We start from the raw sequence: 15,737 nt of genomic DNA, 5'->3' as shown, positions 1-15,737 counted from the left end.
GTTCATTGCTTACTTCCCAATCTCTACCAATACTGCACTACCAAAAAAAAAGGGATAATGAGGAGTTATTTCTTAATAGGATCAGCGTTTGTTTAGATGTAATACATGCAATAATAGTGGTGATGTTAGCACAACCTTGTGAATGTAATTAATATTACTAAATTGTATATATACAAGGGCTTAAAATGGGAAATTTTATGTTCTATATTTTCCACAATATTTTTTTAAAGGGTATGTTACACAGAAAGTCAGATTTAAATAAAAAAGAGGCACCCTTCAGTTTTATAGTTTGCCAATTTTCTTGAGTGAGACTATGAAGAAATAATTTATTGTCATTAAGAGCTACTATTAATTGGTCCTAATAAAAGCACTGTATTTCTTTTTCTTTGCTCAAAAAAATATCACTCAGTAAAGACCAGGGACAGTCTTCCAGAAAGAGTCTAAAAATCATATTATGCCTTACGTCTCATTTCTTTTTTCTCCCAATGTATATATATATACATGTATACATACTTCTGTACACACACAGATATACACATAGAACACAGGCACAAACCAGAAACAAAATTTAAGTTTATCAAGAAATTTCCATTTAAGAGAAAATTGTCACAATTTTCTTATGTCATAGCCCTCCTTAATGAACACAGAATAAAATAAAATGTGAAAAGACTTATATACATTTTATTGTATTACATAAACTATTTGGTGATAGACGTAAGTAAAAAGAAAATGAACAGAGTATCTCTTGGTGATGTCAGTTGCAAATTACCTGATTCAAATTAGGTAGCATTTACAGTCAATAGCTCTTATCTACTTCCCAGTATTGCTGATCTACTCAAAACCTAACATATTCTCACAATATTATTAAGAGCAAATAATTTAGGCTTTTGTTTTTTAAGTCCGCATTTCTTTAGGTAAGAAATGTATTCTGTCTAATCATTTTATGCTGGTTACTTATAATATTTTTCAAACATTTTACTATAAACTTATTTTTATAATTTGGTATAAAGAAGGAGTTAACTGAAACATTCACCAATAAAATATCTCCTATGTGAGCTCTACTCAAAACCAGCCTTCTCCTGAAATCTGTTATTTTGAGAAAGACAACGCAGGCTATAAAAGTTATCACAACAGGCTACGTGTCTTGCTGAAATTCTCTCTTAAGATTGACTGTGCCCTCCACTGAAGGACAACTCTGCAACGGCATGTGCTTATACACAACCCTCAACGCCTCTTTATTATTAGCTATAAAAGAGATTTTTAAAACTTGATCCCAAGGCTTATTTAGGAGTTAATGAAAAGAATTTACATCATGGCAAATGCTCCTAATTTGGGCGTGTCATGACCTCCACAGCTGGCTCTCAAGAGCCAATCTCACACATAGTGGTATACTGAGAGGCCTTTATAAAGATTCTTTGTACCCTAAAACTTGACAATTATAAGCATTTCTTTCCAGGCCTTAGGGCTATAGAATCAATTTTTCAGGACTAACCAGTTAGAACACACGGGGGAGGATGTAGGGAAGGTGACTGTACAAGTGATTTACTGTCACTAGTTTCTAACTACCTAATTGGAGCAAATGCAGGAAGACAGTATAGTACAGGTGTGTTTTCACAGGTTGGAGAATGAAGGGAAAGATTTGTGGCACTGGCTAGGGAGAGCCATTTCAGGAGACTGCCTAACAGGGCAGGAGAATCCAAAGGGACTGGAAATTAAAGCTCAATAGAGAGAAATACATAAATGGATCATTGTGACTTTGCCCATAATCGGCATCCAGTACCATTTAGAACAAAAACTAAGTCTCAAAAAACAGATAGGGAAGGGTCTTGGAAACTGGGAAAGGAGGGAATAGATGTACAAACTTGAATACCTTACCCTGGAAATAATGAACTATATTTACACAATAGTACATGGAAGAGCCTTAATTAATTCTTGATCAGTCTTCTGACTTATCTGCTAAGGAGTATTCTGGATTCCCTTGCTCTTTGTTCTATATTTAAACTAGTGGTCTAAGGACTTCCCCACTAAAGAAAATTCACAGACATTTCAGATTTGTCTAATGGTTCAAGGGAAACAGACAACTTTCAGAATGCATAAATCGGCTATTTACAATTGGGATCAAATTCCAATTGTATGTTGATTTCATTTTTGTTGATCTTGATACAAAACAAGCAAAGAACTCAAAATTATATTTGAGTAGATGAAGAAGAAGGTAACTTCTCAAGCAACTAAATAATGTCAGGGAAACTTCAGGCTTGAATTTTATTCCTTCACATGTAGAAAGCTAAGAGCTTAATTCAGAGTAGAGAAAGGCTTATTTAAGATCCCTTCCACAACTTTCATGGTAGTAGGCTGAGAAAACCTATATCACAGCAACAGAGGTGGTGTTCGCTATGATTTTTGGCACAAGACCACCCATAAACATTAATGGCTTAAAACAACAGCCATTTATTCTGTAGTTTCTGCTACTGATACTCTGTTCGCGCTTCTGCAGATGTCTGACAACTTGGACTGGGCTCGCCTGGATGGTTCTTCTGGTATGGGGTGGGCTGACTAAATCTGTGGTCACCTTCTAATCCAGCTAATGGTAGTCAGTCTTGAGGGGCCTCACCTGGAATGCCTCATCTCCATTTCCTTGTCTCATCCTCCACCAGGATGGCCTTGACTTGTTCACATGGTTAACAGCAAGGTAGGTTCCAAAAGAGCAGGTAGTAACAGGTAAGGCCTCTTATGATTTAAGCTTGGAGCTCACATAACATAGTTTTTACCACATTTTATTGGCCCAAGTAAGTCATAAGGCAGCCCAGATTGAAAGGGTAGGGGGAAAAAATTCCTCTTATGGGGGGGGGGGGGCAGGGGTCATTGCAAAGAACTGTGGCAGTTTTGCAATTTATCATAAAAACTCTCATAAAAAAAAAGAATTCATAAAAAAAAAATCTCTGAGCAAAACTATACCAGTTTCCTATAAAGGACAAGAATAGAATTAAGTTAATTACCTCCTTCAGAATACCTAATATACCTTTGAATTCTTCACACAGTGATTTTCATATGGCAGATAATTCAAGCAAGTTCTGGAAATAACTTACAAAATGTTTTCACTACCATCAATGAAAAAAAGAACAACTAAAATCCAAATAATTACCAACTAAAAAGAAGAAAAACTTAAATCCTTTTATTGACCTTTAAATGAATACTTCTTTGTGTCCAACAAAATACCAAATAGCAGTACTTTCCTAAGAACACGTCATAATAAAATTCTTGATGCTGTATTCAGGTATCTTTCATTCTGGTTCTCCAAATGCTTACCTATTGGTACCAAGGTCTAGCTAATGAAACAAAGGTCATCAGAAAACATTAATAATTAACATGATTGAGCAGTTCCTATATGCCACACATTGTTTTAAGTGTTTGTGTTAGCTATTGTGCTGCTCTGAAACCATTATGTACCCCAGAAAAGCCATGTTCTTTTAATCCAATCTTGTCGGGATAGACTTACTGTGGATGGGGCCTTTTGATTAGATCATTTTCTTGGAAATGTGACACTGCCCATTCAAGGTGGGTCTTAATCCGTTTACTGGAGTCCTTAAAAGAACTCAGAAAGAGAGACAGCTCAGATATACAGAGAGCAGATGCCTAGATACAGACACTTGGAGATGCCTGGAGAGCTGACATATAGAAAATCACTGGAATCAGAGCTGACATCAACACAATCCAGGAGCAAAAGACCAGAAGATGCCAGCCACAACTCTACCCAGCTGACAGAGAAACCCCAGACATGACTGGCCTTTCTTGAATGAAGGTATCCTCATGTTTATGCCTTAATTTGGACATTTTTATGGCCTTAGAACTGTAAATGAGTAACTTAATAAATCCCCTTTGTAAAAGTCAATCCATGTCTGGCATACTGCATTTCAGTAGCTTCAGCAAACCAAAATACCCATTTAATCTATGACCCATTAAAGAGGTTTTGTCCATGTTTCACAGAGTAGACCCCTAATACCAAGGGAGCTAAGAAACATGCCCAAATCAGTGGGTAAGTGTAAAAGAAAAGATTCAAGTCTATGTCTAAAGATGCTTCCTTTAAATTCCCTGAGTATTTCAGAGAAGTGAGTAACAAGATAGGACAATCCAATCCACTGACATGATTCCATCTGGCCCATGAGAAAAGTGCTAACAAATAACATCACTATTATTTCACATCTGATATCTTAAAAGAAATGTTGTTCATAAGCCACCAAAATCTGCCTGGTCTCTCTTTCCCTTTAATATCTTCCCATTTCTTTTGGGATAATTTTCTATTCAGCTATGACTTGGCAGAGCCAACTCCAAGCATTATTTGAATATTTGTGTTTTATTTGACTATATTGACTATTTATTGAGATATTTGAATATTTTGATTGCTTTTTGAAGTATCTAAAAGGTCAGATCTTATTACTTCTCTCATTAAAAACCTTTGGTGACTTGCCATTTCCCACAGAATGAGTTCTACATTTCTTCACATGACATGGTAATACCATTACCTGAGTGAATTTGAAAAGGACTGTATCTCAAAGTTATCAGAAGAGTGACTAAATTGAAAAAAAGACCTTCTAAAATTCAAGTAAGGGACACTACAAGGTTAATTTTTCCTTTACAGTTTTTCAGAAGGGCTGAAGACCAATCCAATATTAAGTAGCTATGACACTGTACAGAATATCATCAAAGAATGGACTACTCTTGATACAAGGGAATTTTTCAGAAAGGTATCTTTAAGTCTGCAAATTTAATACTCCCACTATAGCATGTGCTAGATTGGCATAATGGTCCCAAATGAGGAATTGGGACCCATGTAATAGTTGTATACATCCACACCCTTGTTTCGGCCTTTTAATGGCTATCTAATGTATTAGTCAGGATTCTCTAGGGAAACAGAACCAACAGGCGGTATCACATAAATAGATTTTATAAAAGTGTTTCATGCAACTGTGGGGATGCACAAATCCAAATTTCCTAATGGAGGCTGTGAGCTGGCAACTTCAATGAATTCCCCAGGTGAAGCTGGCTGACTGAGTAGTGATGAAAGTTCTCTCTTCTGTGTGTGCTGACATCACCCCTCAAAAGCCTTCAACTGATTGGATTAAATCCAGCTGAGTGGATTCTCTCCTTGTGGAAGATGCTCCCCTAAGTTGATCAAAGACATAATCAGCCATAGATGCAATCAGTTGGCTGATGATTTAACTAACAGCCTTCTGGCTTATTAACCAGCCACAAAATGCTCTTGCAGTAACAGGTCAGTGCTTGCCTGACCAGACAACTGGGCCCCATCATCTGGCCAAGTTGGCACATGAACTTAACCATAACACCAGACTTTTCTTCCCTTTGACTTTGGGCTAGACAATGTCACTTATTTTGGCACCAACAGAGGTTTAAAACATGCTCCTCTGGTTGGGCAAACCCTCTACTGCTCCAACCTTTTGCTTCTGTTTTCCACTAAGGAGGATGAAAGACATTGGAGCTGACATGGTCCCAACCCACAAGCTTAGAGCCAAGCTAGGTCAGCTAGACCCCAGCATGAAAAGTCCTCCTCAAACCCAAGAAGTAAGACTATGTACTAAATAAGAATCAAAGGTAGGGTGAAGCAAAAGATCCTCAGAGTAGGCTAGGCTTATATATACCTCACTGACAAGTTTCCTTAATTCAAATCTATATCTCAAGAAAATTACAAATTACTGCAGATCATGTACCTTGGCTTTATTTTTAAAACAAAGAATAAAAAGTGAAAAAGTTAATTGTATGAATATCAAGTTTCCTTACTTTCACAACCATGTACCTTTGGACAATCATGTACCTTTGGTTCATGCTATTTATTCTTTCCGGAAGGTCTTCTTTGCCTAATGAAGCCTTATTTATCCTATAGCAGTTAGTCTGAATGTTACACAATCCAGGAGCAAAAGACCAGAAGATGCCAGCCACAACTGTACTTCATAAAGTACTCCCATTCGCTCCAATTAAAATTAATTACTTCTGCTTCTGAGACTCCATAATAGTTGTTTGCATTCCTATTTTTACAATGCTACTCAAAGTGTGGCAGTCTGTGAATGGTTGGTTACTAGTCTGTAATAAGATATTTAAAGAAACTGAGAGTAAGAAGTTAGGAACTATTAAGCAATTTGCCAGAGCAATTTTATCCCTGTTGAATTTAATAATTTAAAAAAAAACTGATCTAGTTTTTGTCTTTTTTTTTTTTTAGTAATTCATTATTGTTTTGTTTTTTAAAATATTGGCCCATTATAGATTGGGATTTAAAAAAAATAGTTCTCCATTACAAATACTTTGAGAAACTGACTTATAGCACTTATTTTATTCTATACAGCACTGTAATTTATTTAATATCTGCCTTGTTCATTAGTTTCTTTTTTTAAAATCTATCAAAACTTGGGGAATATAAGTTAATAGTTGATATTGATAGAAAAATGGAATTTAGATCCTATGATCTTAAATTTAAACTGAACTGCTAATATTATTTATGAGAAACAAAGGGTAACTTTCTTTTAATTTGTTTAGCCCCCAATTATTTTTATTGTAAGCCAGTATCCCCATAAAGGAAAAAAAAAGATTCCTTGCCTTTTTGAGTCACTTTGTGACTCATTCTATCAAGCGGTCATATCAGATAAAAACAAGGCTACCTAACCTCTGAATCATCATTTTGCAATTGAACATGATATCCACTTCATTCTCAAACAAAGCAAAAGGAAGTTTACTGTGGCAACAGACTTATTAATGGACTCAGCACTAAAGCATTTTGCATACTAGGCTTTCAGCCCTCGATTTTCTAGGTTTACTGTTCAGAGAAAAAGCTATGCAATGGATACCCTGAAACTATTTTTTACACTTGCAACCAAAATAAACATAGGCTGAATCATTCATGGTCTGAGAATAATTCAACATTTCAACGATTAAATATATTCATACGGTAGTAACTTAGCAGATGAGATCTCAGCAATTCAATCCTCAATAGCTGGTTTCTCACAAAGCTCCCGTTTCAAGGTTTGCTCAGAGAGGGGCAGTCCCCTCCCCCACTCACTTCTTTGAACCACTGAAGATACATTAACAATTCTAAACTATGCAATTCTACTTTTTTAAAAAAAAAAATATATGGACCAAAGAAAAGCAGTGATATTTGGAATCAACTGATATTTATAGTTATATCTTCACTGTGAAATAAACAAAATACTTTCACAGCACTGTTTCCAAATTATAGCTAGTGAATTTCTTGTGGTTCTTTCCTCTATCACCTCTGTCCTTTCCTAACACCTTTGTCACAGGCAATGGAAAGTGATGTAGTAGTTGGTTAAATAGAAAGAAAGAGAAAAATAATTAAGTCATTCTGGGGTAATAGCATGAACTTGCATTAGAAAATTATAGTCATGCATACCCTTATCGGTCCAATTCCTTATTATTTACATAGGGAGTTAGGTAAATAGGGCACTTAGAAAAACAGTTGAAACTACTCTATATTTGACTGCATTTCTTCTACAGAAAAGTCAATGACTGTTAAGCATAACCTCTGAATTTAATCCTCTAATGACAGTGTTTGAGGCAAACTTAAATAAATGGATAATTACTCAAAGAACAGGGGTAAACATCAACTACCAAATTATTTTTCTTTAAAATCATTAACTACTATGAGGTTCTGAAAGCTATTTTTTATTTGGTTTGTCCTTTGTTCATCTATTTTCCTTGCTTCAAAGAAGCTGATTTCATAATTCATAATTTATGACTTTCCCTGAACATCACTTTTTAAAAAACAAAATAGCTTCCTGTATGTACTGTATATTAATGATTTAATACAAATAATATTTTTAAATCATAGTCTCAATTTATCATAGCAGTAGTTACCAAACAAAAGTTAGCAATGACTACAAATAGGAAACACAGCCAAGAATGACTTCTTTGTAAGGCATTTGTAATCAGTAAGAAGACTGAGTCTGTGTACTTTGTAGGTTGAAGGTCGTAATTTATTATAACCTTTATCCATTTATAAGCTTTTCCACATTCTAATATATGAGCTGCTTTCTCATTTCTCTTCCATTCACTATTATTTAAGATAAAAAAATGAAATGACAATCCCTGATGACAAAGTTTGCAAAACCAGGAACCAATATCAGGAATCACCATCAAAACTGCACATTCCCTGTGTAAGAAATCCAGTGTACTGCTGACCTGTAGAGTTCACTGATGGGTATAATCCCAGTTGTGCTTACTTTCTATCATTTACATTATTTGCTTTGTCTTTCCTTGCTAGAAAGTAAGTTCTGTGATACAAAGGACCTTATCTTTTTGTTCACTACTGTACCCCAGAGCCTAGTACAGTGCTTGCAACATTAAAAACAAAAACAAAAAAACCTCACATAGTTTTGAAATGAATAAATGAGTCATCTTATTTTGGTTTTTTTATTGCCTTTAATTTTTTAAAGGCAATAAAAGCTCCATACTTCATATTTTTTCAGTAAATACTGAGTAAAGTAATACATCACTCTGAAGTGTATTTGACCCGGGCTGAAAAAAAGCAGTTTATATGCCTCTGAAGTTCCAACTACAGATTTATATTAATTAATTAAACCTGACATCTCCCCACAAATATTAAGGGGAACAAATTAAGTAAGAACAAGTTGAAAAGTAGCTAAGATTTATGAAAATGCATGCAGTTCTATTTATAGGTTTCCTGATACAATGCACTGATATATTACTAAAATTTGTACACTATGCCTTTTCATTAATATATAGGTATATACACATATTTATATATGTGTGTTTATAGGCAGATATGTATATATGTATACAGACACACATATACCAATTTTGGCAATGCTGCTATGCTTCAAGATTTGAGGCTTCTGTGATTTTAAACACATTACATATTTGGTAGACTACTGATACTTCCCAAGGTCAAAAAGAGTCCCACGATTTAAAAAAAAAACCTGCTGCTTTTCATAAATATCAGAAGCTGAGATCCTAAGTGGACTACATCACACAAACTAGAGTGCACCCAGACCTACCAACTTTCAGCTCCAACTGACTTTAACAATACCATACTGATAAAGAGAAGTGAGACAATCCATACAGTACAGCAGATACTTATTTACTGACCTTCCATAATTTCTGGACACATTGTAGTGACTTGGCTTCTCTAAAAGGCTTACATGCAACTTAATATGGGGCCACCAAATATCCTATTTCTAGCTCTTAGAAATAAAATACAAGAAGTCGCCCTCTTTTCCCAGTTTACTATTCTCTTTGCACCAACGAGGTTTCTGATGGTAACCTCTGGAGCTCATGATGGCCCATGATGTATTATGATGTTAATTCTATAGTCATGGTGCTGGGTCCAATTCTCCTGATGCTCAGTGAGAGCCACGAGAAACGGCTGATCATTTTGGGTTTTCCCACTGTTTCCCAGCAAATTTATTGAGAATGGGAAATATGAAGAATGAAAAATTTAAAAAGCAAAAAACAAAAAACAAAAGCTCTCCTTCTAGAGTTATGAATTTAATTTCTTTCTTTTTTTTCAGTTGTTCTATTCTTAGCCATCTGGTCTGTCATTCCAGGACCCCTCTGAACACTTTGCTCCTACAGGAAAGAGAGGGTTAGCCTACCACATTATGCTGATTTATTAACACACAGCTAAGACTCTTCTATAGACCAACCATGAATACCCTTCTATGGTTCCAGATGTCACTGGTTAAACTCCCCAAATACAGATCCAAGAACAGGGTCAGTATTGCTCAGGACCATTTTAAATGTTAGGAGGCAAAATATTATTGGAACTTATGGAATTTCTTTGCCTATAAAAGTCTCCCAGAAATTTCGTTTGATGCTTTTATTTAATTTCGACTCTCTCCAAATAAGGTCAATGGCAATTTACAATAAAAGGCATACATGCAACATGGCTAAGTATAAATAAAATACAGAAATCAATAGAGAGGTCATTTTATAGGAATAGAAGTCACTTCCTCCAATATAATTCCTTTAAATAAATACATGAAAAGACTGAAATGTATCTTATTTCTCTTTTTATATTGGGGCCATTCACATATATTTATTGAACAAGACGGGATAAAAGAGGATTAAGAGGCTAGGTGACATGGTTGAAGGAACAGATTCTGCAGGCTATAATTCATAATTAGGTCCTGCAAGTTTTAAATTAACCTAGTTAAGCCTCAATTTCTTCATTCTTAAAATGGTGCTAGAGTCTAAGATCGCTTTGAACAGCAAACAAAATCATGTATTTTAATACTTTTTGAACTGAACTATGCAAGTATCATCAGATATGAATTAATCTCTCAATAAGCTTGCAGTCAGATGAGAAGGTGAAACTATAATACAGATGGAAAGAACAAGGCGTCAAGAGTTACAAATAACATGCTTTGGGAATTCAGGAGAAATAGATTATGCGTCTAGCTGGGAACATGGAGAAAAACTTCCTAAAGGAGGTTGCACTGGGGAATGGAGGGGTGAGGGGGTCGTCTTAAAGGATGGGTAAGAATTGGCATTGTAGATGGAGTGGAGTATAAAGCGAAGCTTTGGGGTGAGATGTAAGTACAAGCTAACAGCCAGCAGATATATAAACCTCTAAACCCACTTCATAGGAAAGCATAAGGTAAAAGATCTGTTGAAAATCTACTAGAATTCTATACAAATTAATATCTAGGGCAAGTTAGAGAAAGTAACCATGGGTTAGAAGAGATAAAAGCCCAGCACAGGACTAATTTACTTTCTTCTTCACTTGTTCTGAGATGCGGAGTAACTGCCTCTAAGATAAGGCCAAGCCCTGGATGTACTTTGTCCTTTCTTTACTGCCTGGTTTGACCATGATTTTTGCAGCAAGAATGGCTTAAAGCAGAAAACTCATCTGCTAGATTTGAGCATGCAAGTAATTATCTACTTGCCTTTTCAGCGTCAATCAGGGACCACTACGAGTAAAGGGTCATTCTAATTTCTGATGGAAATCATCTTTGTGGTTCAGTATTTTTTCCAATTGCAGTCACTTGTTTTCACTATGGTTTTCTGGCTAATGACAAGCTTTTTTAAAAAAAAAAGCTTTGGATACAGAGAACGGGGATCTGTAATCCTGAAAACACATTTCATTTTTTTTTAAATAATGAAAAAAGAAAAGAGTCAATAAAAATATGCTGAGACATTTGGATGGATCAAAAAACAGATTAGAAAGTAAGTAAAAAATGAATAAGGTGTAAAGCTAAAAGCCCTGCAGGAATTACAGGGAGTACAGGGAAGTTACAGGACTTCTCTTTCTTTCTGGTATGTCTTTAAAGAAAAAAAGTTCTCATGGGAGAGAAACAGAAAGGAAAGAGGAAAACAGCTGGCTGTGGGCCATGATTTACCATCCACCACAAAATGAGACTTTGTTTCTGCTTCTCAAAGACTATTGTTTTTTCCAAGCAGACATAGGCTCAATTTACACAAAGTCAATTACAATGAAAAGCTAAAGTAAGGAAGAGGTCTAGACAAGTAATTCAGAAGACAGGGCAAGGACATATAAGACAAATTCTACTACAAAATGATATCAAAATAAAACTCTATAACCAAACTCCTGTTTTCCACATCCTAATAACAGCTTCTTTAATTCAAACAAAATAAAATACTGTTAAAATTTAATTATAAAAACTTTATCTTTGTGATAAGGGGTTTTAACTGGTAATTAATCCAAATTTGTTCAAATGACAGAGACACCACGTTCTTTTACAAATCCAGAATTTTATAATAGTATCATCTACCTAGGTCACTGTGTAATAAAGAGAAACTTCTGTCATTCTTTTTACACAAAATGTTAATGGCAAAAAGTAACATTTTTCACATGCCTGGGGAAAATTCCTTATGAAAGCAACAATGTAGGAGTTTTAGAAGAAAAAAATACCACGTATCTTAAAACAGAAGTCAAATTTAGTTTCATTTAAATGGTTGTACCTTTGTTCCAACCTTCCAAATCAGCTTTTCTGAAGGTACATTGAAACTGTTACTTTCCTCCATTCAAAAAGAAAAGAGACTTGAAAACTAGCTGGGTTCCAAAACAGGGTAAGAAGGTTCTATTGGTAGATCAAAAATAATCTTGCAATGTTTCCTTTTTCAGTTGTGTTATAAAACAATTTCTACATACAAGTTTCTTTTGGAAATTACAGCCAGGACTGTGAAATGTATTTCTGGGTCTAGAATACAGACTCCCAACTCCTTTGTGCCAGGAAACTTTCTGTCCAAAACACAGAACACAATTTTTGTCAAGGTACAAGGACACAGAGAGGGTATGGTTGGCAGTCAAACTGGGGATTCTTTAGGGTCTTTTAAGTAGTTCCCAATTTACCGGTTAAGGACTCTACCCTATGAATCACCAGAAAGACAAAGCAGTGAAACAGGGATTTGTTAATGTCATGGGATTATCTGTAAAAGCTTTAAATTATGGACTCCTTTTTCTTGGGGTGGAGGGGGAGAGTAATTAAAGAGGCAGATAAGATTTTGGTTAAAAAGTTAACCTTTAAAGTAAGGATGAAGGAGAAAAATTACACTATTTGCAGCATCATTATTTATCAAAACCCACATTTTCAAACTCTGAGGAAACGGTTGATCAATAGGTCTGGTTTTTTTTCCTTGCAAGCACATTTGGACTTTCCCCCTCAGAATTACTTGTTCTTACCTCAAATACTTTCAAAATCACGTTTGAATGTTGAGTTTTAAAAAGTAGTTTTCTAACCAATACTTATAAGCATAGACAAAACTCCACCCATCCCCATTCCCAAATTTTAGACAAGTACTAAATTAATTAGCTCATACCCACTTGAAAAACAGAATGAGAGCAGTATTCAACAGAAAGCTAAGCGGCAAATAAATGCTTTTCTTAGTGCCAAATAAGAGTCACAAATAAAAAATTATTAGTGCAATTTAAAGGTAAATAAGAACATTAAACCAAACGGGAAAATAAAAGAATGCAGTCAATCACACTACTCTTAGAATGCACTTTTGTTTTCTTTTCTTGGATTCCCTCTGAATGTTGGTTTTAGTCCTAAGAGATAAACTGTTTTCCCATTGCAAATTTTCATTGCTAAACAGCAAAGGTTGCAATTACAACCATTTTCAAAAATCTAATTTGGGGCATGAAATAGCATTAACGCCTAAGTCAGAAACTTTATTTTTAGAAGATAAAATAATAACATCGATATCCATAAGTGTGCAAGGGAAGAAAATTTATATTTTCCCTTTTCTGTCTTTGCAAAACTTCTTTACCTATTTGACAAGGGCAGTTAGCTTAAATTTACTGCAACCTCACTAAGTGCAATTCCGTGGAAGGGGACCTTTCACGAGGAACGTTACACTGGAACGTGACATCAGCACTCCTTCTGAGTCACAGTCCAGTGCCCGCCCCGTTCCCCCAGGCGACCTGAGGCTCCCCACATCCAGCGGGCGGGTCGGGCTGGGCTGTCGGTCGGTCCTGAGGCCGGGGAACAGACAGGCTGGCAACGCTCTGGGCGCTAAAGCACTCGCGATAGTCGCCGTCTGAAGCTAGTTGCCACACAAGGAGAACGGTTTCTTTGAGAGATTAACTCCCTAAAGAGGGAGGCAGTGCCTTGGAACTCAAGAAATGAATGGGTGCCGGCGGTGGGGGTGGCAATCATCACCTTTCAATTTATCAGCCAGCCGCGGGTGCGAAGGAAGTGCATTAAATCAGCACTCACTTAGGAGAGCCTTGGGCAGCCACGCTGCAAGGGGAGGAGGGCAGAGCTGTCAAAGTCAGACCAGCGCCCTAAACCACAAGGCTTAATAAAGCTGAATTTCCTGAGACAGGAAGACGTGTCACGGTCTCGGCCGGCCTCTCCTTAGCCTTACCCTTTTCTTTTAGGAAGGCACCAGCTAAACTGAAACATGAAAGAAACTTTTAAACACCTCCAACCGTTGGGACGAGGCTGGGTGGGAGAGCCGTGTTCCGCGCCCTCTCCTCGCGCCGCCGCCGCTCGGTAGCTCGGGATGGAAGAAGTGGCGGGGCCGCCAGGCGCCCCCTGTGCGGGGAGGGGCGGTACCTGGACGCCGCGCACCAGCCCCCGGGGCCCGACCCGCGCAGGTGAAGCGGCCGCGGTCCGCTGCCAGCGCTCCCCTACCTTCTTCACTCTGGCCTCCAGGTCCATGTTGTGCGTCAGAGGGTTTCACTCCTTGTGTCCGAAGCCCCACGCCCAGGCGCGCTAGCCTCCGGCCCTACCGCGGGTGCTCGGGACTCCGAGGGAAGCCCAGCGCCGTCAAACTTCCGCCGCCCAGTCAGCCGCAGCCGGCCTGCGGCGGGGGACCCGGGAACAAAGGGGACGCGGCAGCCAATGGCAGCCGAGCCGCGCCGGGCCGCAGCCAATCACCGAGCGCCGCACGCACCTTCGCCGCCGGTCTGCTGCGCAGGCAAGGTGAGGGGCGGGGCAGCGCCCGGCGGAGCTCTCTCCCGCGGCAGGATTTCCAGGCTGTCTGCCGACCTGGTCGTAACGGATTCGGGTCTAGCTTTCTTCCAGCTGAAGATGGGAGAGTCCTTTTCACGCTGTGAGCTAGTACCTATGTTTGTTCGGGACCTTTGATTTACCAAGGGAAGTACTTATGCCAAAACTAGCTTTCTGGTTGACTTTCAGGGCAAAGAAAAGGACAAGAGATTGCAGAATTTGTTAGGGATCTCTGGGATGAACTTTGGACCCTAATTTCACCTTTTTATTGTGATGGTGGCTTTTTCTCAAATGCTTTTCGCCGTACACCGGGGCACCGGCAAGGCACTTTATCTCGCAGCCTGAAGAGAAATGAAGGTTGATATATTAATATATTTTCTGAGCATTCAGTTGTTCAAAAGCGAAGATAATATGAATCGCTTCAGAGACACACGTGGTCTCAGTTCTTTGGAAGTGAAGGTTCCTTCACCTTTTGTCCCTGCAATGTGAGGTGGTGTGAGGCCTGTCGTGTGTCATGTGCTTTGCTGAAGCAGAGTGTCACTGTTATCACGACAGCGGTGCAGAACCGGAGTTTGATCCATTTCGTGGCTCATTCTAGAGCAATTAAAATAAATACCATCAGATCTTTGGATCTGAGAAGGATCCTAGGGATTATTGAGTCTAACTGCTTCGTTTTGCAGTTACTAAAACGAAGGACGACTGAGGACTTGAGAGTGCAGGGGCCCGCTCCATGTCTCACAATTTGTGGACGGCGGAGCTTAGCGGTAGGTCTTTAAGCAATGTCTTCAGCATGACTGAGACCAGATACACAGCATTTTTACAAAATAAAAGAGAATGAGTCAATTTTCTTCAGAGTGCAGGAATGAAGAACAGAAAATGATAATGGCCAGCCAACAGGTTGACTTCCTGATCTGTGTCTCCTTTTAATTTTTTTTGTTTGTTTGTTTTTAATCCAAAATAATACACATGTTTGGGTCCAGCTGTCTCTCCTCTGCCTCTGGAAATTCGGTAATTTAAAACATCAAAATTCATTTCAATCAACACTTTCAACCCTTTGCTTACCACTTGGCTATTAACATTTTTCAAGAGAACATTGATTTATAATGTGTATTTTTCCTTATCCCATTCATAAACTAAAAATGGAATGATAAAAATGGATCATGAGTTTTTCTTCTCAGTTAAAATATAACTTCCAACCTCATTTCCCCAAAGATTCCTAAGAGGGTTGGGCTGTTACAGAGATTGTCCTGTGTAAGCATACAGGAACCTAACGTCCAG

At 37.7% G+C, this 15,737-nt stretch overlaps 1 protein-coding gene across 3 annotated transcripts in view; it reads right to left on the bottom strand.

The window, feature by feature from the left end:
* TES (testin LIM domain protein) overlaps positions 1-15,737 on the bottom strand; it is an 86,566-nt gene that overhangs the window by 24,372 nt on the left and 46,457 nt on the right. The window contains exon 1 of one of the 3 annotated variants that reach the window (XM_077114767.1): positions 14,142-14,321. The exons of 1 other annotated variant lie outside the window; for it this stretch is intronic. In XM_077114767.1, the coding sequence (XP_076970882.1) occupies positions 14,142-14,168 (27 nt within the window). In that variant the 5' untranslated portion in view covers positions 14,169-14,321. Of the gene's footprint in view, positions 1-13,929; positions 14,021-14,141; positions 14,322-15,737 lie in introns of those variants that run through there. One more of the 3 variants, XM_077114808.1, reaches the window with a different exon arrangement.

Source organism: Tamandua tetradactyla, chromosome 1 (genome assembly GCF_023851605.1).
Source record: "Tamandua tetradactyla isolate mTamTet1 chromosome 1, mTamTet1.pri, whole genome shotgun sequence".
Taxonomy (NCBI): domain Eukaryota; kingdom Metazoa; phylum Chordata; class Mammalia; order Pilosa; family Myrmecophagidae; genus Tamandua; species Tamandua tetradactyla.
This window is presented reverse-complemented; position numbering and strand designations above follow the sequence as displayed.